General features: G+C 35.1%; 1 protein-coding gene across 2 annotated transcripts in view; it reads right to left on the bottom strand.

Moving 5' to 3' along the window:
- The window catches only part of L3MBTL3 (L3MBTL histone methyl-lysine binding protein 3), a 148,941-nt gene that overhangs the window by 115,203 nt on the left and 6,947 nt on the right, over nucleotides 1-26,791 (bottom strand). For both annotated transcript variants that reach the window (XM_069077430.1, XM_069077431.1), the window contains exons 2-6: nucleotides 14,061-14,131; nucleotides 12,934-13,045; nucleotides 3,855-3,966; nucleotides 2,257-2,416; nucleotides 227-362 (exon numbers count right to left, since the gene is read on the bottom strand). In XM_069077430.1, the coding sequence (XP_068933531.1) occupies nucleotides 227-362; nucleotides 2,257-2,416; nucleotides 3,855-3,966; nucleotides 12,934-13,035 (510 nt within the window). In that variant the 5' untranslated portion in view covers nucleotides 13,036-13,045; nucleotides 14,061-14,131. The remainder of the gene's footprint in view (nucleotides 1-226; nucleotides 363-2,256; nucleotides 2,417-3,854; nucleotides 3,967-12,933; nucleotides 13,046-14,060; nucleotides 14,132-26,791) is intronic.

Below are 26,791 nucleotides of genomic sequence, written 5' to 3' on the forward strand. Positions count from 1 at the left end.
TACATGCTTCAATACTTTAGCCTTTGCTGAATTGAAAAATAGCTGCATTATTAATATGAATGCAGCAAAACTGAAGGAAGATACTGAAGTCACAATACACCCAAAGTAAAAACAGCTGTATTTTCTGATTACTAAATATATCATGTTACAATTACAAAACAATGTACTACTTCTATTGAGTAAATATAACTATTGTCCATAACTTAATTAACAAAAAGATACTAACATTTTCATCTTCTCTTTCCTCTCCATCTTCCTTAGGCTCTACTCTGAGAGGTAATTTTGCTTTCCTCTTCCGACTACACTTGGAATCATCTTCTTCATTGTCTTCACCTACATCTTTTTCTTCCTTCTGTTCCCTGCTGTGAAAATAAAGCAAATATTACTAAGAGATACCATGTGTCAAATATCTACATGATCACCAATGATGAATTCATTTTAAAATATGTAATTTCTCTAATAGAAACATTTTTAACCAAAGGGGAGAACTGGAACACAACTGGACAGCACATATAAAGCACACATAAAACCACCAAGGCATATGACAGCTGTCAGGGCAGAGAAAGTGGAAATTATGGTGTATTAATTGCAAAAGAGACACCAGCAGCATTATGCTGAACGAATTCTACAAGTTAAAAAAATATTTGCCATTCACATCTGTCATCAAAACTAATTAAAGAATCTGATTTTTTTTAAAAAAAGAGGTAAGTCTTCAGGTCTACTTTAAACCAAAGATCTAGCTAGCTATTCAGACAGACAAAACCCAACTGTAAATGGCTAAGTTTGCAAAACATTACTCAGTGGAAAGAAACAATTTAAAAGATTATATGCCATTAAATGACATCAGAAAACCCCACTAAATGTGTCAAATAACTGTAATATAAAATACACAATTATTTCCAACAAATATATGTAGTCAAAAATTTATTTTGAAAATAGACTAATGTCAAGGTCTCTAAAATGGAAGCAGTTCAAACACCACCACATGTCAGGGTGTGCTACACTTTTCTTCTAAAATACAGACTAACTAATCACATGCACTACTATATAACTACTTAAAAACAATGGTCCTTTCCCTTCAAATGAATCTCAAATACTTTGTTACAAATGAAAGGTCTCAGCATGATGACTTTTACAAGTCAAAATTTATTAGGTGCTTTTTATGTGATAGGGACTGTGCTAAACAGTGGGGATACAAAGAAAGTTAAAAAAAAAAAAAAACCAACCCACCCTGCCCTTAAAGAGCTCAAATTCTAATGAATATTTTTTATTAAAAAAAAAACTTGTTTCTACAAAGCCCAGTTAATAAACTCAAAGATCTAGAACTGGAAGGGACCATATACTATACAGTTTTAGAGAAGAGGAAATTGAAGCCTGGGAAAGTTAAGTAACTTGCCTAAAATCACCTGAATATAAAGAGGTATTTGAACCCCTCCAGAGTCATGTTCTTTCCACTTCAACCCTACCATTGATTGTCAATACTCATTTTACAGAATTTTTTTTAAATCATATTTCTAACTAACAATCGAATTAATACAATGAAAAAGAGGCAATTATTGTAGTAACAGTCAAGGAGCTTATGAAGTACAAAGAAAGGTAACATAAAAGAAGTGAGAATCAATAAGCCTATCAAAAATTTTAAGTATACTTAAACATTAAAAAGAAAGTCTTTGGGGAAAAAATAGAAGGAAGGCTTCTAAAGAGGCAGAGGAGATATAAGAAAAAAAGAAACAAGTATCAATAAAGCAAAAACTAAATGGACAAAAATAAAAAGAAATACAGAAGGAAACACATATGGCAATTTTATTATAACTTTGCTAAATTTAATTGCAATCAACTTTACCCTCCCAAGGAACTATCTCATTAGTCCCTAAAAGTCTGCAGGACAGGATACAAAATATATAACTTCTAAACAAACTTTATGTAATGGAAGTTCAGAAGGTTTATGTAAACTTCCTTTGGGGGAGGCGGTTCTTCTACATATGCTGGAATATCTGTGATTGTTGAAAATTGGTAAATTTCCCCCATTGGAAAGAAGTGCTGTGAGAGCAGACTGACTGCCTTACTTATTTGTAAGTGTATCCCTAGCATTTGTCATGGTGCTTGGCCGATAGCAAATGCTTAACAAACGTTTATCAAACCATCATTAGCTTTAAAAAATTGCTTTTAAAAAATAATAAATTGACATAAATTCGGTCTCATTCTCCATTATCTTTCTACAAAGCCCATTTTACACATGATAAAAACAAAATTTACTTGTCGTTGTTCTGACGGGCACATTTCTGACTGCAAAATTTTCCTCCAGAAAGAAACTCATCTACAGTGCCATACTTGTAACAGTTTTCACAGAACTGAAGTCCTTCTACTTTCATTGTTTCCTTCAACCGAAAAGGCACCCCTGTCTTCTCTGAAAAAACTAGAAGGTAAAAGAAGGACATCACTAAATTAGTATCATTTCAATTTTTTTCCACCAAAATACATCATCACCAACATGATAATGTTAATAATAGCCATATGGTGCTCTATAGTCCTAAAGGAATTTATATAACATTCTCTCATCTGATTCTTTATCATCACTCTGTAGAATAATTAGAAAAGGTAACAGATCCATTTTACAAATGAGGAAACTGAAGATCAGGGAGTCCCAAGTAACTTACCCAAAGTGGTAAAGTTAGTAAGTGGCAGATAAAGTGAGGGTTTGAACCCATCTTCTGAAGCTAGGTGAAGTGCTCTTTCCTTTATACACTGTAATACTTTTGCAACATTTTGATCAACACTAAGAGTATACCTTAAATGATCTGGAGATAAGAGAGCCAGATAGTGGGCAGAAAACAGAGGTGGAGTTTACAAACACAAAAAACAGTTGAAATAAAACCACAATAATCTAAGAATTATTCTACAGAAAACTTCACAGGGAAAGAGAAATAAATGTCAAATTGCCAATAAACTGGGACTACCCTGGTGGCTAATTTGGAGTTTTGAATTTCAGAAAGTGGTTCTTTTTTGATACTACCAAAAAAGTATTTGCTATAATACCCAAATAGTGGTCCATGTAATAGATTTTTTATTAGTATAGGCCTTTTTTAAACCTGAATTACAAGTGCAAACATAGCTAAAATGCAAAATAGTAACATCTTTCCATTTCCCTTTTTGTGTTTAAGACCAAATAAATACAATCACAATTATCCAGATACTTTCTTTGGACCTCAAAATTTGTATTTTCGCTCACAATATTTGGTAAAGAAAAGTGGTGATATTTTTGCTAAAGTACCAGTATGGACTATCTTTTATATAAGTTAGAGAACTACCAATTCTCCAATTCATTCTGTGCTAATCCAATCTAAAATTAGAAGACTAGACTGTAGCTAGTATATAATGTAGAGTTTATTTTATTTCTTTATCTTGTTAAAATTTATGTAAGATTATATTCCATGGACATTTTCCAGTCCCATCATAGATTTAAAATCTTTATTTTTATTATGAATTTAAACATGAACAAATATAGATATGTTCATATACAAAAAAGACTATATAAGCCCCAAATTCTTATAGGCCAGGAGTTCTTAATTTTTTTATTTTTTTGGTTATGGGACCCTTTGGCAGTCTGGTGAAGTCTATGGACCCCTTCTCCAATAAAGTCTTTAAACACATAAAATAAAATACACAGAATTACAATACATAGAAATATAAGAACTAAAGATGTTTTCCCATCTCAATGCACACACCCCTTGAAATGTAAGATTCTCTGTTTTAAGACTTTAGATATTTATATACATATATGCTTACATTACAATACTTTAAAATGTTCAAAACAGGAAAAAGCAAAAGAAATAAAAAAGCCATTTCTTTCCGACCTTCTTGTGCAGTAGGTACCATCCAAGTTGTGGTGGCAGTAGCCTTTTTAACACTTTCTATCTCAGTCTCATCTGTAATCACTTCCAAGGCTCCAAACTCATTTACCCGAAACTATGCAAGAGAATGCAAAAAAAATGAGGCAAAATTTACTGAGGTCCTTATGTCCAGTAAATATTTAACGGGAAACAAATTTAAGCTGCAAATCATATTATTTAGATGTTTTAAACAATTGTGTCTACACAGGTGATAAAAATACCATATTGTTTTTCAAAATAAGAAAAAAACAGCATCATTTCTAATATGGGAAATAACAATCTACCACTTACTTTAAAGATATAACAAATAAAAAACATTTTGCTCTGTACAACTATATGGTAAATGAGACAAGGTCACACCTGAGTTCCATTTGTCTAAGTCGTCTACTCTCTGTGGCCTCAGTTTTCTCCTCTGTAAAGTGAAGGACTGGAATCTATGATCTATAAAGTCACCTGAAAGTGACTTTATATTTAGAGCTAAAGCTCTAAATTCCATGATCCTAGAAATTCAGTATCATGCCTCTAATTTTGAGAAACAAAAAGGATATCTTCAATTGGGAAGGGCAAAAGTGAAGACAATAGTCATCATGGAGATGGGCACTAGACACCCACAGAAAGTTACACTTTCTTGTACTGTACCTCCCTTCTCTTCCCACTGAATTTCTTTCTCTGTCCTTGCAGAGGAGTCAAACTAGCTGTAAGAGCAAAGCATATCTAACAGCCACAAGACAATTTAACTTTCAAGAAGCAACCTGAAGGGGCAGTTCCCCCTTAGGGACATTTCAATCCCTACAAGAGAATAATCAAACAAAGCAGCAACGGTATTGGCTGGAAATCTTCTGTCATTGCAATGCCAGCATCTAACAACATATTTTCCTGAAATAGGATGGTTAGATTCTGTTACTAATTATTTAAAAATTTAAAAACAAAACACTATCTTCTATTTGCCCTACATCTTTTCCTCTCTAAAATAGGGGGATCATGAACTAAATAAAATTCATTTTTATCTTAATTCTATTTCATGTAATCAGAAATTATAATTATTTTACATGTAATAGAGATTGCTTTAAAAAATGCATCATTCAAAATTCAAATTGTCGAAATAAGAATTCTATCTGCCAACCTAAAAATTTACCATTTGCTGTACACAAAAATGAAGTTGTTTTGTTTATCTAGATCTCCCTCCGAGCCTGAAAAATCTCAAGAAAAAGATTCTATCAAATTAGCAAAGCATTTCTTTGCTATGCTGAACTTAATACTTTTTCCTTCTGGCAGAAAAGTTGATGCATGTTAACAAGACAGAAGAGCTGTTGAGGACAAGTGAAAATGTCTTCTCTCATTTACACATATCAAGGATACTCTCAAAGCCAGGCAAATGTGCTGCTTCCAGTGAGCAGGACCTAAAGAGAGGTAGGTAGAGAGAAAAAGACCACCTTTTCCAGGAAAGGACCCAGTTCTACCATGTAGGAATCTCTTTCCTCTTCTCCCTCTGAGACCTTCCCTCACATACAAAATATGAACACAGCTAGAGTTCCTTTCAATGCTTCAGAAAGACAGGATTCAAGAGCCTACAACTGTGGAACAAAGAAGAAAGCATTGTTTGCCTAAGAAAACTATTAACTGACAAAGAAAGAAATGAGCAGACTGTCATTTAGCTAAGAAAAAAACAGAATGGAGAGGGAAGATTTGACTTTTCCAAACCAAGAAAAAACAGAATGTTAAAGTGAAAAGTTCAGTATCAGGACCCAGAAGCATGAAAACTGTAAGTTTCAAAATAAGACTAACAGTACCATCTACTGGGCAAGTTTGGACAAAACAGAATGCCACAATAATTACTGTTAATTAATAAATTTAATAGCATTGGTAATCATTTGGGGAAAAAAATATACAAAGATTACTTATCAAAGAAAAATAATATATGTGGATTTTTAAATTCCTATTAAGGAAATTACATTTCATTTTTATACTTCATTCTTCATCTCACTATTTGGGCAAGTGAGTGTTGGTATGGATGACTGCCATTAAGAAACACAAGGAGCATATGTGAAAAATTAGATAACATCAAATCAAGTGAGGTTTAAATTTCTAAACTACTGCTAAATCTATCAAACCATCCTAGGCCTCTTTCCACAAATGGATCAAATACCTCAAGTGAAAATAAAATTCAAAGACTATCTACTAAACACCTACTATCTATGCAAGATGCCACTGATTTTGCTTGAAATAAAAGACCTGTGACATAAAGATCATGGATTCTGATGGCTTCAGCATTAAAATAATAGTTCTGTACGATCAAGACTTATCTTAATATTTTGATCCCAAGTCAACTATTGTCTAAGCAGACAGCCAAGATTTTTCTAACTCTAAGGTTAGGTTGGCCACCATACATGTAACAACCTTTTTACTAACTAAAGTTTTTACTAAGTTTCAGCATAGTTAATTTCTAAGAAAAATTGTTACATCTCAAAAATGAAATACCTCAAATAATTGTTTGAGTTTCATTGTAAATTTATTGTTTTGTTTATTTTTTCCATCCTATTTTATAAAAATAGATGAGATCAAGTACTTTGTTTTTTTCACCTAGGTGCTCTGTGTTATCTTTGTTTTCAGGGTAATTATAACATTTCTCATAGCTATTCCCTTCTCTGCACTTATATAGAGGTGACCCTTGTTCATAGCTTCATCACCTCTCTCCTGCACAATTATAACCTCCTAATTGGTGTCACTTGAGAAGTCTCCCTTTTCTCTAAAATATCCTGCACACAACTTCCAAAGTGATCTTCCTAAAAACTCAGGTCCAACCAAGTCATTCTCCCCTTCAATAAACCTCAGTGGTTCCCTATTGTTTCTAGGATCAAATATGAACTCTGTTTGGCATTCAAAGACCTAGCTCCATTCAAATACCCTAGCTCCAACCTTCCTTGCTAATCTGGTTACACATTTCTTTTTTCTGCATTTCCACAATCTGGTCAAATTAGTCTTCTTAATGTTCCTCACACACCACTCCATAAACTGTGCCTTTGCCCTGGTTGAACCAATTCCTATAGTATATATTTCTTCTCATCTCAGCCTGGAACAATCCCTTGTTTTCCTCAAACTTAGTTCAAAACCACCTGCTATATGAAGCTCTCCCTGACTCCTTCCCCTACTTCTAGTGCCTCCCCCTACAAGTTACCTTATATGTTTGAATATAATTATAAATGTACATATTATCTTCCCCCCAAAAAAATATAAGTTCCCTAAGGGCAGGAAATGTTCCATTTTTCTCTTTTTATTATCCTCAGTATCTAGCACATTATCTGGAATATAAGCATTTAATAAATGCTTGCTGATTAAATATAGATGAAAATGTTGGATTTAAGTTGCTTATGTTGTCTATACATTGTGACTCAAGTTTCAGGTATAGAGTTCCATAAAGATTAATACATCATAACTCTTTCATTCTGGGGGAAAACAAACACTCAAATTCTGAGGCTGATCAAGATGTTGTGAATGTGTTCAGAATAATAGCTAAAAATCCATATTTTAACTGCACTCCACTTTGAAGCATCTATTTGTGTAGCCTGTACCAGTTAAAGCAGCATGAAACAAGTGCTTCAGTTCCATAAAAGTTCTCTGCACTACCAATGATAAAAATTTTACATCTGTCAAACAATATCTGATCACACCTTAAAAATTAGTTTGCACTACAGTTATAGCTGCATAAACCAAATATAGACAATTATATCAATAAAAAATTTTTTAATTCCTGAAATATAGTGATGTGTTCATGCACCTCTTCTTCGCCTCAAGAGTGAGCCTTAATTTTAATTCTTTGTACACTGTGGTATTCCAGCCAAACAACCTCACTGGAAGAATACCTTTGCTTTACGTTTTTGTGGGGCAGCCAGGTAGTGCAGTGAATGGAGCACCAGCCCTACAGTCCGGACGACCAGAGTTCAAATATGGCCTTAGATACTAGACATGCTTACTAGCTGTGTGACCTGGGCAAGTCACTTAACCCCAACTGCCTTGCCTTCCCCCCTCCAAAAAACAAAACAAAAAGATAGGTTTTTAGTATCAAGAAGTTAAGGATCACTGAAATCACTGCACAATTTCCCAAAGTCAGACTATTTCCCTTCTGGCACAATGTCCATTTCAGTGTTTTTTCAAAGTCTGTCTAAGCCCTAAAGGTTGTTCACCCAACTACAGTTTTAACAATAGTCAGTCTTTATCTCACATGGTTTTTTTTGTTTAATTTTTCTTTTTTTCCCTGTGTGGCCTGTTAGGCCAAATGCTTTTGAGAGATCATGGCTCTCGTTTAGGAGGCCCTGCCATGTTCCAGGGATACATGCAATCACAGAAAAATGTTATCCATGAAGAAAAGCATGTGAAGGACCTTCCTGTCTATGGTGAGTGCCAATATGCTGCAAAAACCTCTGTTCTATTTTGAAACACATGGAAAATAAGATTTTTTAAAAAAACCTCAAAACTATAATGTAATCACATTAACAATGTTTAAAAAATACACCAAGGAGTGCTAAGTTTGTAGTATTAAGACCTGATTAACAGGTGTGACTCCTGGCTCCAACAATTATAGTAATATAATCTTGAACAGGACAATGAATCTTCCTGAGATTCCTCATCGGGAAACTGGGGATTATAATATTTCTACTACCTACATCAAGGACTCGTAATGATAAAAGTGCTTTGAGAATCTTAAAGTAAGTACTATATAAATGATTATATATAGTATAAGCAATATATTCACAAAATTAATACTAGTGATAATTACCAATGTACAAATTTCTTTATGGAATACTTTTAATTATTTAACATAGATGCTAAATTCTGACTTGACTGTGCAACTTACCTTCGTGACCTTGGAAAAGTTGATTAACCTCTTGGAGCCTCACAGTTTCCTCATCTGTAACAGAAGAGGATCAAACCAGATGATCCTCATGCTTCCTTCCAAATCTTGGTCTTAGGTCACAATTCTACATCAGACCATAGGTTTGGATCTGGAAGGGATCTTAGAGGTCACTTGACAAGGGTTTTTCCAACAATTCTGCATTATTCAGGCTCAAGTATTTTTTATTTCCCTATTCATCATTCACATATTATTAGGGTTAAGTTGGATGTGTAAAGCTTCCTTACTTGAAGCTGACCAGAAGAGCCTACAAGCAAAACTCTTCAAAACAACAACATATCCTACTGAAAAGAAACATTCTAAAGGGCTAATAAAGCATCCCTTGCATTAACTGATTGTTTCTGAAACCTGAGCTTGCTGTTTTGCTGTGATGTTCTGAGGCTAATATCGCAATCTACATATTACAGAAACCCATTATAAGAACGTTATATCTACATAACGTTTTACAGTTATCAAAGTTTTAACATCCACTATTTCATTTGCCCCACCCTGTGATATAGGTATAATATGAATTATTGTCTCCATTACATAGATGAGGAAAATAGAGGCTCAGAAAAATATTAAGTGACTTATATCAAGATCATGATGCTGATTAGAAATGGGGCTTCTGCCCCCTAGGCCAGTGTTCTTTTCACTAAACCAAACATCCTCTCTAAGTACTATGTTGTCACCCTATAATACTTACATTTATATTATTATCAGAAATAGAAATTCATACAATGGGAGACTGTGGATAAGAGATATGGCAAATTCCATGATTTATTCAGTTTCCATGCAACCTTAAGTTTGTGTAAGAGCAAATTCCCTTCAGCTTTCTTATGTAACTCAGATTTTAATATAAAAACAAAATTTGGTTAAGAGGATTCAAGCTACATAATTGACTTGATAATGTCTGGACTACCTCAAGGGAAAAGAGTGATACAAGCTTCAAACAATAAAAGATAATAATGAAAACTATAATGACTATAAAAGATAATGAAACTATATCTGGCCATACCTATACAATACAAAATGAGGTGAATATATCATAATTAAACCAGGTGATCTGATCAGCCTTAACAGTTGAACTAGATAATTCAAAATAAAAAGGGTATTATTACTTTTCTATGCTGACCAAATTAATGGAGAAATTGTTATAATTCTATTGTTTGGCTGACCTTCAAACAATTCAAATTATTCAGCAAGAAGGGACCTTACTCCATGGAGCTGTGTCTGAAACTCACTAAATTAATGACAGCACAAAGGATGAATATCTCCTATAGGTTGTTATAGAAAATAACAAAAAAAAAAGGACATCAGAGGTAAAAAATGTAGTAGCAATAAGTGTTTAAAATAAAAGCTAACTTATATAGACCTAGACCAGATGATAATAAATGGTAACAGAAAAAGACATAAGTGAGCATCATAAAACTTATTTATACAGCATATATAGCATAGCAGTTTGAAAGGCTACTTGGCACAGTAGCTGGGAAGTAGGTATTGGGGTCAACTCTATGTTGTACTAGCCATATGACCCTAAGAGAGTCCCTCATCTCTTGGTGCTGCCAGGAAACTCTGCTAAGTTTCTAAAATGCCAAATCAGTGCCCATCTGCCCTGGAAAAGGCAGTTTCCTCTATCAATGAAGTCACAAGAGCTTATTAAAATTTTTATGTGTTTTACCCCTTTTGTGACATAAAGTAAAAAGCCTCTGTAATCAAACATAAAAGGATATATTTTAAAATTGTATTAATGTGAGGACAAGATCCAGACCAATATGTTCATTGCATCAAGCCCCAATACAGAATCACAGAATGTTATAGCTAGATAGGACTTAGAACATCTAAATGTCTAACCCCACTAATTCTACAAATGAGAAAACTCAGGCAGAGAAAGAAATGGAATAACTCAAAGTCAGACAAACTAGAAGAACATGACTACAACCCAGATCTCTTGACTCTTCATCCAATGCTCCTTCAAATACAGCATTTCAGGGATCCATCATAGATGCTCCATCTATTAATGAATATGCAATCCCTCTTCAACTAAGTCCATCCTATCTGAGAGTTGTCATAAATGAAAACTAAATCTTCCTTTATCCATCCTGGTGATAAGGCTTAACCTGGATACTTTTTAGATGACAGAAATAAAGTCTACACTTGGACCATTCCCAAAAGCATTCCAGTTTGGTGAAACCTCCCAGAGCTAGAATTCCAATGAATGACACTGACTTCTGGAGTGTAGAACCACCTCCACACAGTGAGGAAGTGGAATAGGCCTTCAGTATTTTTCTGTGATCTAATTTAGGGAGGGATACAGGTAGAAACAGGGGTATTGTGAGGCTCAATGAGATAATGGTTATGTCCAAACTTGAGTGTTATATAAACGTCAGATATCACTGTTATGATTCTAGAGTCATCAGGGCTCCTATCTGGTAAGGAGGTCATCCCCTGAACCTTTCACTGCACTCCTGCTGAGCTCAAGAGATGTTTGCAGAGCAATATAGGGCTGTGCTAGTAAATATTTAACAACTAAGAGGGCCAGGGGATATATGCACAATACATTTTTAAATTTAATCTGCATTATTAACATTTTCTCCTTTATTTTCTTAATTTTACACAATTATCAAAACAATAAATCAAGCCCTAAGTTGCAGGATTGATGATTTCTGAGGTGTAAATGACCACACTGAAAATTTAACAATCAGATCCAGTACACCCTAGCTGGAAACGTACTTCAATTTGTCATAAAAGGTATGTAACTTTAGTTTGGCCACTGACAATCATGAACAAAGAAAAGAAATGAAAAGACTTAGGATACCCTTCTATGAAGACTTATTCTTATCTTTATCAAGAGGGTTCAATTTATAGGTATAGTATCCCTGAAAAAAAAAACACAAGTACAAGATAATATCTATTTACAAAGCAGATAATTTAAAGAATAACTGATCTATTTACAAAAAAAGACATTTGTTTAAAAAAGGAAGCCCAGTGCCTGGCACATAAGAGGTGTCAAAAATGCTTGATCAACAGATTGTTTTATAATACAAGTACTCTACTACATTTAAAGTGATTCTATTTACAATAAAGAAAAAAAATCAATTCATATGACAATTCAAGAAAACACTTTTATCTGATCTATATTGTAGATCTATATGTATATATTATATATTGTGAACCTATATGTATAAATCGTCACTTGTATGAACACAGAATAGAAACTTTTGTATGAACACAGAATAGAAACTTATCAGATCATGGCATATTCATACTCTCATATAGCATCTTCATTCAATTCATACATTTAGGCAAATAAGTGTAATTATCATATTTCAAAATAATATAGAATGTAGACCTTGAATTTTAGACGAGTTTATTCATTCTAATATTCAAACAGGTACAAGTTTAGAATTAATGATAAGACAGACTTTGGATATATATTACTATAGGAGAAATTTAAACTTTTTAAAGAAGCTTATTAATTCTATCATGACATTATACTACCAATTAGTAAGTTACTCTCCAGAAAAGTATTATTAAAAAGAATAAGACAACTGGAGCTCGATTTACCCAGAAAGTACTTTACACCATGTAAGAATAAGAAAGTACAAAACATTTATTTTTTAAGATTTTTTTCCCCAAGAAGCAAAAATGCTTCACAAATTTAATTATATTTAGTCTTATTACAAAATACCCATTTTATGTAGGGAATCTGAAAAAAGAGGTCAAGTAATTTGTCCAAAATCACATAGCCAAGAGAACAAGAAGACAGGTCTTATACATTTCTTTCCAGGGTTAAAATACACTTGAAAAGTTAAACATTGAAGTTGTTACTTAAATTCTGCACAATGACCGAAAGCAGGAAGTTCCCTATTCCTCTCCCTTTGGTACTCATATCTTTTGGCAATGAAAATCTCAATATTTTTAATTTTTTGAAATAACAGAATGGCTGCATAGTTTATTTTAGGGGCCCATAATTCATAAGATAAATATGTAAAATTCAGATTTATGCTAAGAACTCACTCAATGTTTGCTTAAATACTTATTATTTTTGCATGTGTGTTTGACAGAATGGATACACACACACACACACACACACACACACACATATTTATTAAAAATGAACTGGCAATAAAAATCTACCTGAAGACAACTTACCTTTAAATCACTTCCTGGCAGAGTACCTACTCCGTCTTTCCAATCCATGACACTGAATACATCAAACTCTTGGCCACTTGTGCTAGAAGCAGGTTCATTCATGATGCATGTACTGAAAATATCAACAATGTCATGTAATTAAAAACTTAGCTCCATGCTCAGACTTACTTCTGAGATTCAACTTTTATATTCATTTCTTCAAACCCACTTAATTCTACATCTTTCATAATCCAAAATGATTTTTTTAATGACTACTTCATAAAAGATTAACAATTTGAATTTTTTAGTTGAAGCAAATATTAAGTTATGGGGCAGAATAAGAAAAGTCTTACTCAAATCTCCAGCTGAAGAAGAAAAAGAGTAGCATGGAATAATTTTGCTATTCTGAAAAAGATATGATTTAATTTTTGCTTGGTTTAATACTACTTAAAATTTTAAATGATAATGTGTATAATGACAATATCAAAATTTCTTTCCATGAATTTAATGATCCCAGATTGACAAGCAGATTTCTCAGTTTTCTTTTTGTAAGCCCAGCAAGTAAACAGGACAGGGAATACAGTTACTATAGAAGTTTGACACTGACATGAATTATGGTGGCTGTGTGGACAAGAGAAAGTTAAAAACTCTGCCACTAAATTCTTTCACTGAACTAAACTAAGAGTCAGTTGATTATTTTGAGTTTCAGGGAGAAGGTCTGAGAAGATCAAAATGACAGCTACAGTAAAGTTAGCCTGGCAATCTCAATTCTCAAGAAAATGACATTAACAGGACCACTATTATATTGTATCCATGCACACATATATACATTATATGTATACATTTTGTTCAGTTGTGTCTGACTCCTCCTGACCCCATTCTGGATTTTCTTGGCAAAGTTACTGGAGTGCCTTGCCATTTCTTTCTCTAGCTCACTTGACAGTTGAGGAAACTGAGGCAAAGAGGGTTAAGTAACTTGCCCAGGGTCACACAGCTAGTAAGCGTATGAGGCTAAATTTGAATTCAGGTCTTCCTGACTCCAGGCCCAGCACTCTAGCCACTGCACCACCTAGCTGCCCATTCTATGTACACATACATACACATAATACTTAAGTATTTTTATTAATTCAACAAGGAATAGCCTATACCTGTGTATTGATTTCAGTTCTGCTGTTAGGCCTGATTGACGTCTTCAATATTCTTTCTTCTTTTCTTCTTCCTTTGGAGGAAGAAAATGTCACATGTTAGATTTCTATTTTCAAGTTCATTTCTTACCATCAAGATTTAAAACACAGAATCTGAGAAAATACTAGAATTCCCTTTTTGATGGATTTGCCCTCACTGCTTTAGGAAAGGATTGGGCTTAAGGAAGAACTGGGCCAAACACGATAAGCATTTTAATAATTCCTGCCGTCAAAGAGTAGGAGGCTGGTGGGCCACTTGAGCTTGGTCCTCAGATACAATATGGTGAAAACTAACTGGATATTTACACTAAGACTGACCCAGTGTGGTGAACCCCAGAACCAAAGAGTCATCAGGCTGCCTAAGGAGGAATCAGCTCAGAATGAGAAAATGAACAGGCCACAGCTTCTGTTCTCCTCATTACTAGGATCAGCCTAGGAGTGGTCACTATTACTTCTGACCTGGATAAGATAGACTCAGTCTCCAAAAATCAAAATGTGAGGGCTTAGGGGGAGGGAGGAGTAAATTGGCCCATGGAAATTATAAAATGTCCAGTGAACAAAAAACCCACTATAAAGCACTGCTTTTCTGCTGTGCAGTGGATTTTGCCTTACCCAAATATGTATTATCTAGCAAAATGCACTGATTTCCCATTAGCTAATGGCAAGCAAAGTGACTTCCTTCTAACAGCTAGTACAGTAATAGTAATTACACAATTTCTTCCAGTATAGGGGCTGAGTATAACCTGACTAGCTCTTTATAGAAAAGTTTCAATGTGATGTTTGTTTGTTTTTCTGGTCAGTCATTCAGTAAACAGCATGTTAGTCCCACTATTTTTTCTTTGGTAACTGAATAATAAAAGTTTTTCTGAGAAAGAAAAATGTCAAGACATTATTTTCAATATAAATATTTTGCTTATTATATGTCAGATGTAACCATATTGGGCATTGTCATATACATTTCTTGGTCTGTTAGTTGCTGCTAAAAAAACACGATATAGGCAATTCTCACTAGCAGCTGGGAGGGGAAGAGCAAAATTTAAAAACCACATATTACAATACATGAACACATACACAAGTCAGCACACTGAGTGTGTATTCATTATACTAGCTTGGGACTTAAGAAATAGTCTTCTAAAATACTGTGGAGAACTAAAAATCTACATACCTATTCATAAACAACCATAAAAAAATTCACACTAGTCAACTTCAATTGTCCTTTTCCCAAGGGTCAAATTCAAAAATATTGTATATTATTTTGGAAGACTATAAAAAGGGAAAGTGGAAGACAAATGCTACACAATATTTATAAGTAATATCCGTTACCTATTTTTACATCATATTAAGCTTAAGATGCAACATAGATTGAGGGGAAGCTAGGTAGCGCAGTGAATAGAGCACTGGCCCTGTAGTCAGGAGGACCTGAGTTCAAATCTGACCTCAGACACTTAACACATACTAGCTATGTGACCTTGGGCAAGTCACTTAACCCTTATTGCCCTGCCTTCTCCCTTCCAAAAAGTAAAAAAAAAAAAAAAAAAGATGCAACATAGACTAGTGGAAAGGGAACAGACCGACAAGTCATGATGATCTGGGTTCAAGTCCCACTTCTGACATGCTCTGGCTCTATAACTCTGGACAGATTATTTAACTTCTCAGTACCTCAGATCACCCTCTAAAACTCTGAATTGCAGAACTATATGCCACCTGTAATGATATGTAGTAAGCTCTTCACTCTAAGCTCTCCATCCACAACAATGAAATTATAGATGGTAACTAGTAGCCCATATAGCTAAGATACTGCTTCAGATTCAAAATCTGCACATTGCTTTATCCTGAAGATCATGACTTTTTAAATTTTCTATTAAAATGGTAGCATGAAGATAATTTTACCATGATTCCATCCCAGTAACACAATTTTAAGGCCAGTGGCTACTTTGCACCTTGGTTAAATATCATTGCTAAGTCTTGGAGCCACTGGCACAGGTTATGCATTTTTCTTCCATCTACTAATCAGGTACCACTGCCAACAGTCAATATTATTTTGGCAGGAGCTGTCTCCTCTGTGACATTACAAGTCCTTCCTCCTCAGTTTTCAGTTTTCCTCTTCCACAGGCAAAAAAAAAAAAAAAAGGAAAAAAAACTTTACATTTCAACAAATAAGAGTTCTGAAAGATAACATTTTAAATACTGTGAGGAACCTTTTTTTCCCTTCAATTCAACTAGTGCATGCATAATCACCACTGGCAGTGATAAAACCAGTTAACCAGTTTAATCTGTTCAAAAACCTTGTTGCAGAGTTATATTTCATTCTGTATAAGGGACTCTGTTCCTCTAATTGAGGCAATTTGTAATTGATGCCACTATACTAAAGTCACTGCTAGGAAGTTGCTAAGATCAACAACTTAAAACTGATATTTAACTCAACCACTATATGCAAAATTATCATCCTGGATTGTAGAAAAGGAAAGACAATTCTGAAATAGTTAAGAACTCTAATCACGGGGCAGCTAGGTGGCTCAGTGAATAGAGCACCAGCCATGGAGTCAGGAGGACCTGAATTCAGACACTTGATACAAAACTAGTCATGTGACCTTGGGCAAATCACTTAACCCCAATAGGTCTACCTTCCCCCCCAAAAAAAGAAAAAGAAAAAAAGCCTCTAATCACCTAAATGCTCAGCCAGTACTCCAAAGATCTGATGAAAAAGAATGCTTCTCACCTCATGACAAAGAGATTGTGGACTAATATAAAGAAAAAAATGCATTTTTGGAAGTGTCCAATGTAGGAATTTATTTTACATGGCTATATTTACGTGATGGAAGAGTTCTGTATTTCTTTCTTGCTCTTTCTTCCCCCCCCTTTTCACTTCCCCCGCCCCCGCCTGCCCAGAGGATAGGAGAAGTAGAAAGGGGGGGGGGGGGGGGAAGAATGCTTGATAATTGAAAAAAAAAATTAAAAGGAAAGAAAGAAAAGGGCCCTTTAATGCCTCTATTCAGAGAGTAGAAAAAGCTCTCCTTTTAAAAGGACAAAACAGAGAAAAGGCTGTGCCCTCCCAATACATGACTCCTACTTTGGTGTTAAAAAAAAAAACACCCAAAAAACTAAGTGCAAAAAGATTGAAAAGGTAAACTATAAGGATTCTCAATGTCTGCCCTAACTGTCAGGTAGAACAGAAAGAAAGCAAAAGCCACTTAGGGTTGAGTCTATAACCAGATGTAGTGTGTCAGTCACTATGATGCCAAAAGTTGGGGGGAAAAGTCAATCATTTCTTGTATCCATACAACACCAATTTCTGACTGAAATGAAATGATAAACTAAAATTAGATCTTCATGATGGATGTCTATCCCCATGATATAGACTATAAAAGACAGGACCATCCCTAAAACACCACTGCTGACTATCTCAAATACATCATTTTGAAAACGATGAGAAGAAGCACAAGTTTCCCAACTCTCCCAGAAGCTTAGCTTCCCCTGTTGCTACAGTAAACCAAGGGAAGATGCACTAGGGACACTTCTAGTGGATACCACTTGCAAGGCAGCTAATCTAACAAGCCCTTACTGAGACCACTATTTCAGGTCTTTTCTTCATCATTGCAGTAGCCAAAAATGCAGTAACTACAATTTCCTGCAGAGAATGTGGAGAACACAATGCCCGCTCACTAGTGACCACATTCCTTCCCAAAATCATATCATCAATCTGAAACTTTGATAAAAACAGAGGAGAAAGAGAGCAGAAGGGTCAGACAAAGGAAGAGGTCACAGTTAGCCACTTGCTTGACCCTACACAATATTCATTCAACAAACTCAACAAATATTTAAGTACTTACTTTTCCTAAAGAAATATGCTAGTGATAGTGGTAACACAAAGTTTAGGTGATGAAAGGTTACTGCCTTCACAGAGCTTGCAGTCAAGTAAGGGAATAAGACAAACAAGTTAATTCAGTAATTCTGTTGAATTCTTAATTGTTCAATACAATTGAGTAGAGAAATAACAAACATAAAGAGCAGAAATGCACAATTTGTGTATAATAAGACAGGAACTGTAACTGGGATTTGATTGGTATACAGAACTTCCTCTACCAATGCAGATTTGCACCTGTGCTCTGTAATTTATAGTCTTAAGAGGGCTGACCAGAGCACTATAAGGAATAATGACTTGCCCCCTCCCCTGAATTGCCATAGCTTTAGTTCTCTCAATTTCCTTTTTTATTCCTCCTCCAATTTGTTCTTCCTGCCATTATCAAAGAGCCAGTATACATAAGACACAGGACTTGAACCCAGGTCTTGGTTCTTAGGCTTATTCTCTCTCCACCACCACCATGCTGCATCTTTCCAAGTGAATCACAAGGTACAAAAAAGAAGTTATGTGAAGTCTGAAGGGAAAGGTCATCAAAAGGAGACAACACTTGAGTTAAGCAATCTAACAGAGGTGGAAGAGGGCATGTGGTAAAAGGACAGAAAGAGGCCTACTCAGAAGTACAGAGAGCATGAAGATGACTTTCATGAGGTTACACAGAAATAATAAAATGGTGTCAAAATGTAGAGGGGCTCTGCTGATAAGCAAGAGGTTAAAGTTTACTTACTGGAAATAGGGAGCCACAAGACTTCTAAAAAGGTGAACAATATGACAGGATCAAGATCTCTAACAATTATTTTGATAATGGAATCAAGAACAGATTGGAGGATGGAAGAAAAAAATACAGAAGCTATTGAAATTCAAGGCATATGGCAACAAGTGCCTGTAATCAAGTAAGAACATCAGGGATAAGGAGAGGAAGAAAAGAAGTGAAAGACAGACTAAAAAAACTAGGATATAAAAACTGTCTGAAGAATTATCTCATGACAGTTACTAATTCGCTTTGACAGGTGGAATCAACAAGGTGTGGAAAATGATTAGACAGAAGAAGTGAATAAGATGGAAGATTTCAAACATGGTAGACAATTACGTGAAGAGCAAAGCTATCCAAATAAATGGTGAAGTCAGAAAGAGGAAAAGCAAATTTAGAGGCAAGTTTGGTTTGGCGTATGAATTTGAGACTCTGAGGAATATTAAGGTGGAGCCCTGAAAGTGGCAGAAGATACAGGTATAAAGTTCAGAAGAGAAAGTAGGGTTGGGGATTTAGAATTAGAAGCCACCTGCACAGAGATAGTAATTGAAACTATGGAAACGAGTAAGACAGAAGTAGTTTAAGGACAGAATTTAGGGAATATCCACCTTAAGGGGTGAAGAAGAGGATAAAGACCTTAACAGAGATATATAAAAGGAATGGTTGTAAAAGTAGAAGACATGGTATCTTTGAATAGTGGGAAAAGGGTATGCTCCTGTATTTCTTTGCAGGAAGATCTGGTAGAGAGATAAAATAGGGACGTGCTCTTTGTGTCAAACCCTGGGTCTACCTTTCTTTCACTCGTGTGAAAATCTCAGCATGACAACAGAAGTATAATGAACATATCCTGTGCCTTATTCACTTGTGTTTTCAGGAATGTCCCACTCTGTGACCCCAGTGAGGATTTTCTTGGTAAAGATACTGGAGATATTTGCCTTTTCCTTCTCCAGTTCATTTTACAGATAAGGCAACTAAGGCAAACAGAGTAAAGTGACTTATTTAAGGTCACACAGCTATTACGTATCTGAGACTGGATTTGAACTCAGGTTTTCCTCACTTCAGGCGCCATGCTCTATTCAGGCACCAAAGCTGTCCTAGAACATCCTGGAGCAGTGACAGCTGCCTAGCACAATTCAACCCAATTTAGCAAGCATTTATTAAGCAGGTACCACGTGTAAAAAACTGAGCTACAAGCTTAGCATATAAAGATTTTTTTTAATGTTCTTGGCCTCAAGGAGATTAAATCTGACCAAAAGATATCTAGAGAAACAAATAATAAATACAAAGTAATTTAGGGAGTGAGGGGAAAAGGTGAATACTAACAGCGTGGAGAACCAAGAAAAGCTTCCCATCATGTTAACAATTGGGCTAGTGTTTAAAGGGAGCTAGGGGTTCCAAGGAGAGGGAAAGGGTTAAATAAAGTGTTCCAGGGACAGGGGACAGACTATGAAGAGAAATAGATAGAGGAAGTGGAATGCTGTTTAAGAGGTAGAGCAAGTAATGTATAATCAGCCCAGAAAGATAAGATGCAGCCAGATTGCGAAGGGCTTTAAATGCTAAGCAGAACACTGTCCTAGCCCTTGGTACAGCACCTTGCATACAGTGGCCACTTTAAAAAATCTTCAGTGAACTGAACCAGATCCTGCTGTAAAGTACATGCACCTCCAAAGGAAGTGGTAGAAAACTAATGAGAGTGCTTCTAATCATGATCATAGTAGTGTTTCAACTATATAAAACCCTGAGCAGACACAAGAAATAAAGGAGGAAGGGGAAGCAGAATATATGGAAATAATAATAGCTAGAATTTGTACAGTCCTTTACTACTTACAAAGCACTTTATGCTACCTAATTTTAGCCTCACAACAGCTCTGTGAGGTAGGTGCTATTATTATCCCCATTTTATTGGGAAGTAAACTGAGATAGAGGGTAAGTGACTTGTCTAGGGTCATACAGCTAGTAAGGGCCTGAAAATGAACTTGAACTCAAGTCTTCTTGAATCCAAGTGTAGCACTCTATCCCCAGGGACCAGATAGCTACTTCCAGAAAAGACAATTACCGTTTCGAATAGCTAGAGCACAGTCTACAATCTTAACCTGACTAAGCAAGAGAACATCTATTAGTTAAAGTTCTGCATAACAACTGGTCTCTAAGTTACCTACTTTTCTGTGTAGCAAAAGTATCACAATCACTGCCCCAGGAAACCTTCCTTACTACCTAGTATCAGTGGGGAAGAACAAATTAAGAAAAATTAAAATCCAGACTTTTAGAAGAGGCTTATTCAATAAAGACATGTGTGTCTGTCTGTGAAGTTACACTCAAAGCATCTTTCAACAAACAGATATTGCTACAAAGTAAAAACTTCCTTTCAAATCAGGCATGACAGATGCCCGCTTTGATAGTGTGCTCACCCAGCCTGATAAGAACTCTGAGTTGCACACATATTAGAATAGCCAACAGTTGCATGGATACCTGAGATTTTGTTCTTGGGGCCCAACTCATACATCCTAGTGAAGTCAGTAAAATCTAGATTTCAAAGTTTTGATGCCAAAATAGTACCTTACCGTATGTAGCATTTGGTCATCTATCTACTGTCTAGTGCTTATTTCGAGAAATAAAAAAACACCCTTTAAAAAAACATAGTTTTCCTATTAATTTTTGATTATTTGCATGATGTTTAAATTATTTCCTTCCACCTCTTTCATAGTACCATGACAAGACTCTTTTGTTTATAATGCAGTAATGGTGCATTTGGCCTTTTTACTGTTGTTGCCATGATTATTATATGCAAAGGATTAACTATGAGAGGCACCAGTTCTTCATAAATCTCAACTTCCTGCCCTTCTGTGTGTTACCCTAAGAAGGATAAAATTATTTGAGGCTGAAACCTAACCTACTTCCTCTCTAAAGGAGGGAGGTAGGAGGAGGTGGATAGGGGAAGATTTAGAAAAATAAGAAAAGAATCTAACCCCCTCCCCTCCAAAAAAAAGAGATTGCAAAACTCATGGAAATTGGAGTCAGAAACTAATATCTACAATGTAAAAAGACATGCTATATTTAATATCCTCTACTCTCACTGTTTATCTGGTTTTAATGTAAATGTACATCCTACAAGATAAGAAGCAAAAATACTCTTAAAATACCTAGTACAACAAAAACTTTTATACTAGAAAAGATCGGTACCCAAGCAGAAACATTTTTGGAACTAAAAGACAATGTGAAAGTGCTTACTTTGAAGGAAGAGATATATTTATGTTAAGAACATGATTTTTTAAAAGTCATACACTGTAAGACTAAAAATAAAGCTGCTCACTCTCCATTAATTTGGCTTAGCATTTTTATAAATATATAAATAATAATGAGATTTAAATTAAAGAATCATTACTATATAGGATTCAGATTTGAATACATTTTGTTTTGGGTTTTTTTCCCATAGAAAAGTCATGTTTTCACACTTAACTCAGCCAATCATTTCTAGGTCATTAGGAAAATAATGCCTTTTAGATTAACTATTTAGTTAAGACAACTGAAACAACAAGACCAATAGGGAGGTCTGATCATGCTGGTCATCTTAATGCCTAAATTATACTGACCACTTAGGGTTTCAATTCATTTCTCAGAGCTCAATCATTTTAACATGGGGTAGGGGAGGGAACATAATCAAACAGATTTCTTACAACAGTCATAGTACCCTGGTATAATATATTCTTGTAACTACTGATTTATTCCAACAATTACATACAGCATAAAACTGTGCTCTCTCTAGTTGCTAAGATGTTCCAGCTAGTGGAAATCCAATTCCTTGCTATATACCCCAGACTTCAGGGGAGGCAGGCATCGAGATATTTAACAGAATCATATATGAACTTATCTCTTTAGTTTTGGATTATTCTAAGTCTATTGCTGTTCCATAGGGTGCTCTAGTAACATAAATTGATTTTCTAAGATCCCCTCCAGTTCTAAAGAGCCAGTTGAGAATTCTAAGTATTGGTGGTGTTAAAATGTTTACTGTAGCTAGAAACCACTTCAAAGGGGTCAGATGAATTTCTTCATTTGTAACACTGAATGACTATCCAGGATACAAAGTTTTAACGACTTAATTGTTGTGTTGCCTCTGCTGCTTCTAGGAATTTAGGAAACTTCTCTTTAGTCATCCAAATGAGTTCTTAGCCATATTTCCAGAAATGCTGTCTTTCGATTCATTTCTGGGTTTTTTTTTCCCTCCCAAAATTTCCTCTTTTTTTCTGTTTTACCTCTTTTTTGTCTTACTGGTTTTTATAGACCCAGGCCACTAACAGAATTTACCTTCCTTTTTCTTGAGAGTTAACTCCACTGCTCATCAGGTCTCCTCTATAAATAGAAACTGAAATCCCTGCCACAGAATTGCAACGATACTCAAATCTATACCTGCAGATATCACTGCTAGGTCTACGTCCCAAAGACATCCAAAAAAGGGGGGAAATGATGTATTTGTACCAAAAACAGTTCTTTTTGAGGTGGCTAAGAATTGTGTTGTAAGAAAAGACAAACCAGATAACTTCAGAAAAACCTGAAAAGACTTACATGAACTGACACATATTGAAGTGAAAAGAACCAGGAGAACATCATACACATTAACAGCAATATTGTTAAATGAAGAATTGTGAATGACTTAGCTATTGCTAACAATACAATGATCCGAGATAACCCCAAAGGACTGATGATGAAGCATACTTTCCGCCTTCAGAGGCAGAATTGATATTAATTAAATACAGACTGAAACATGCTATTTTTCACTTTCTTTCATTTTTTTCTTATCCAAGTCTTCTTGTACAAAACGACTAATATGAAAATGTTTTACATAACTGCACATATATAACCTATATCTGATAGCTTATTCTCAAGGAGCAGGGAGGGAAGGGAAAGAGGGATAGAATCTGGAGCTCAAAACATTAAAAATGTTTTTTTTATTTTAAAGAAAAAAAGTTGAGAATAAAAAATCTATACCTGCAGAATGCTTTCTTCTAGTTACAACTAATACTCAACAACAAGCCAGTATTCGTTATGTCTGATGGGTGGTCTGATGTTCACTGCAAAGCACAGCACCTGTCACCTGCACTACTCATTTTCCACTTCAGACTCTGGCTTGTATCTCTTAAAGTACATGCCTTTTTTTCTCTCTCTCTCTCCTTGAAGGCAGGGGACTTAAGAGGTTCCATATTTTAACGGCCCACCAGCCAAGGACATCAACTTTCATATAATAGGAACTCAAATAAAAATATGTTGAGCAAACCCTGACTTAAGTTTAAATGCACCTGAGATTCCATAAATGTGTCTTTTCTTGACCCATATTGTAAATTAAAATGGTCATGACTTATGGAGAGGTTTTTCTCCAGTTTGGGTTTTCCCTCAACACCACTCCCTACTCCCTCAGACTGATTTCACTCATTGACTTCATGCTGAACATCAGCTAGAATAAATATAATCTACTTCCTAATCAGTCACCATCTATTCAGTCCTGTTTGCATTATCAGTAGAACCAGTGTAGCCTCAATACAATAAAGAACCATTCTGAAAACATTACCAGAAGGTAAGAAAGCTCTTTATAAAATACATCTTTCTCCTCCTTCATTCAACTCCCCAAGCAATTCATTCTTATTTATCATATTATGTCTGTAAAAAAAGAATCATGTTTTTCTCTTAACTCTAAAAAAGAAATTCTTTACTCAGAATGATCCAGATGCTTTTCCAAAGCAGGAGTACCTCCCTAGGAAGAGGTCAGCAAAGTCAGAACTATACCCTATCCAGATCATCATCTTCTGAACATGTCACTGGTCACAAAGTACACTTTGAAATGAGACTGTGGGTGGATCAGTCCAAATCAATAACCATCACTACAAAAATTAAATGGGCATACTGCATTAGATCAGCACTATCATATTCTTGACCTAGAGCAAAACATGAAACAAGATGATGATGCATTAAAATGTACCCCACATGACCTCAAAAAAGTTAATGCACCAGGTTATGTGGAAAGAGCTGGTTTGGGGATCGGGTTTTGAATCTGGCTTTCCAATTTACTACATATCACTTTAGCTCCAAAATTTAGGTCTCCGTCTCCTCACTTGTAAGAGGAGAAAGTTAGACTAGATAAATGGTGTTGAACTCAAATAGAAACAGATCTCTATGACTTAGAAAACCATAAATTAATATTATCTTCATTGTATTGTGTTATTTATTTTGTTAAACATTTCCCAATTATATTATAATGTGGTTTAGGTCACACTCAGGACTTTTGTGAGTTGTTAATCTGACACACTAGGTAAAATCTAAGGTACCTTCTAATTCTAATAGTCTTTGATCTATGATTTTTCTAGGAAAGTCTGGCTTACTAGCTCCCAAAAAAGGTTCAGGCCTTATCTCTTTCCCCGCATATTTTGAAACTGTTTGAAACTATTACACTGTCATCACTATTGTTATGGGTTAAAGGACTATAATACACTACTTGAAATGCAAAGTGGTTTAGCAGATGAAGGGATTGCCCTATGTTTAGGAAGACTACGGTTCAAGATCATCCTGAGAACTGTTTGACCCTGGGCAAGTCATTTAACCCCTAGTGTCTCCAGGAAATTTCTTGATAATATTTACATAGCTATATGTGTGTATACATATAAACACATACACATGTGTACATATGTATATGTGTGTATACACATATTTGTTCTTTTTGACAGAGATGGGTAGAATTATTAGCTCTATTTTACAGAGGAAGAAGTTAACAGTTTAGATGGTTAAATGACTGGCCTTAAAGTCTAATTCTGTGCTGGTATTTAAACTCAGATCTTCCTGACTCCTACCGGTAGGACTATCAAGCTAAAGATGTGTACACCAAGACTTCCTACACCAACCAGAAAGAAAAAGCAACTGTACGAAAGGAAAGAAATTAAACTCCTTTAAGGCAAAGACTTCTAACACAGGGTAGGTACTACATAAAAACTGGCTAACTAACTTGCAGAAATATAGATCTCATTCACAGCTAATTCACAGAACAAATTTTTGGCACTGAAGGTTCAAAAAGGTACCTGCCCTACCCTACATAAAATGTAACTATTTATAAACCAGTCACCTTAACTATCTGTTAGCGAAGAAATTTTTGTTTGGAAAAGAAATTTCCATGCTTCTCCTTCCTCAACAATTTGGATTTTGACTGTATAGCAACTTCATCGGAGGAAAGAAAAGTAATCAAAGAAAAATTACAACTCAAAATTGTCAATATTTAAGTTTGTAAAGGTGGATATAGACAAGGATTGAAAATTATGAATAACATAGATTATATCATAATGGAAAGAATATTAGATGTATATCTAGTCTGAGGACCCAAACTGGAATCCAGACCTTAGATAGCTAAAGTTCCAGAAGACTGGGTGGTTCAAAGTGGGAGAAAAAAACAGTGAACCAAGAGGCAGGACACCCAAGTTCTATTTCCAGCTCCACCACTGGGGTTCTGTGTTACCACAGCAAGTCACTCACTCCATCTGAGCTTCATTTTCCTTGCCTTATAAAATGAGAGGGGGTTAAATCATCTCTCAACTATAACATTCCATTATTCTAGGCACCTAATTTTTATCTTGATTTTCCTTAACAAATTCTTATAACTCCAATATTATTTGCAGTTCACATCACTCTAGTTCTCCTATCACTTTTTCCTATCCATCAGTCTATCACTTTTGTAACTAAAATTAGCACTGTTCCAAATTTGGAGCATTTGTTTATGTTATTTACTACTATCGCTTAAGTATCCAAATATTGCTATCCAATCCAGTTTACACACACACACACACACACACACACACACACACACACACACACACACACCTCTATACATTAGAATTGTATAAAAATGTGATCATTATACTATGCAAAAGACAAAGAGAGGTCTATATTAAAGAGGCCTATCTAAAAACCAAAAGCCACATACATATTCTTTTACATAATAGCATTCCTATTCTAGTATTTTGAAAAGTCAACCACAACACCCCTTAAAACAATATCATTTAGGAATTAAATCTCTATACTTTGTCCTTGAAATCTCTCTTTCACAAAGATGAT

Source organism: Petaurus breviceps, unplaced genomic scaffold (genome assembly GCF_028583685.1).
Source record: "Petaurus breviceps papuanus isolate PSGF00001 unplaced genomic scaffold, PetGlider_PUasm1.0 90977, whole genome shotgun sequence".
Lineage (NCBI taxonomy): Eukaryota > Metazoa > Chordata > Mammalia > Diprotodontia > Petauridae > Petaurus > Petaurus breviceps.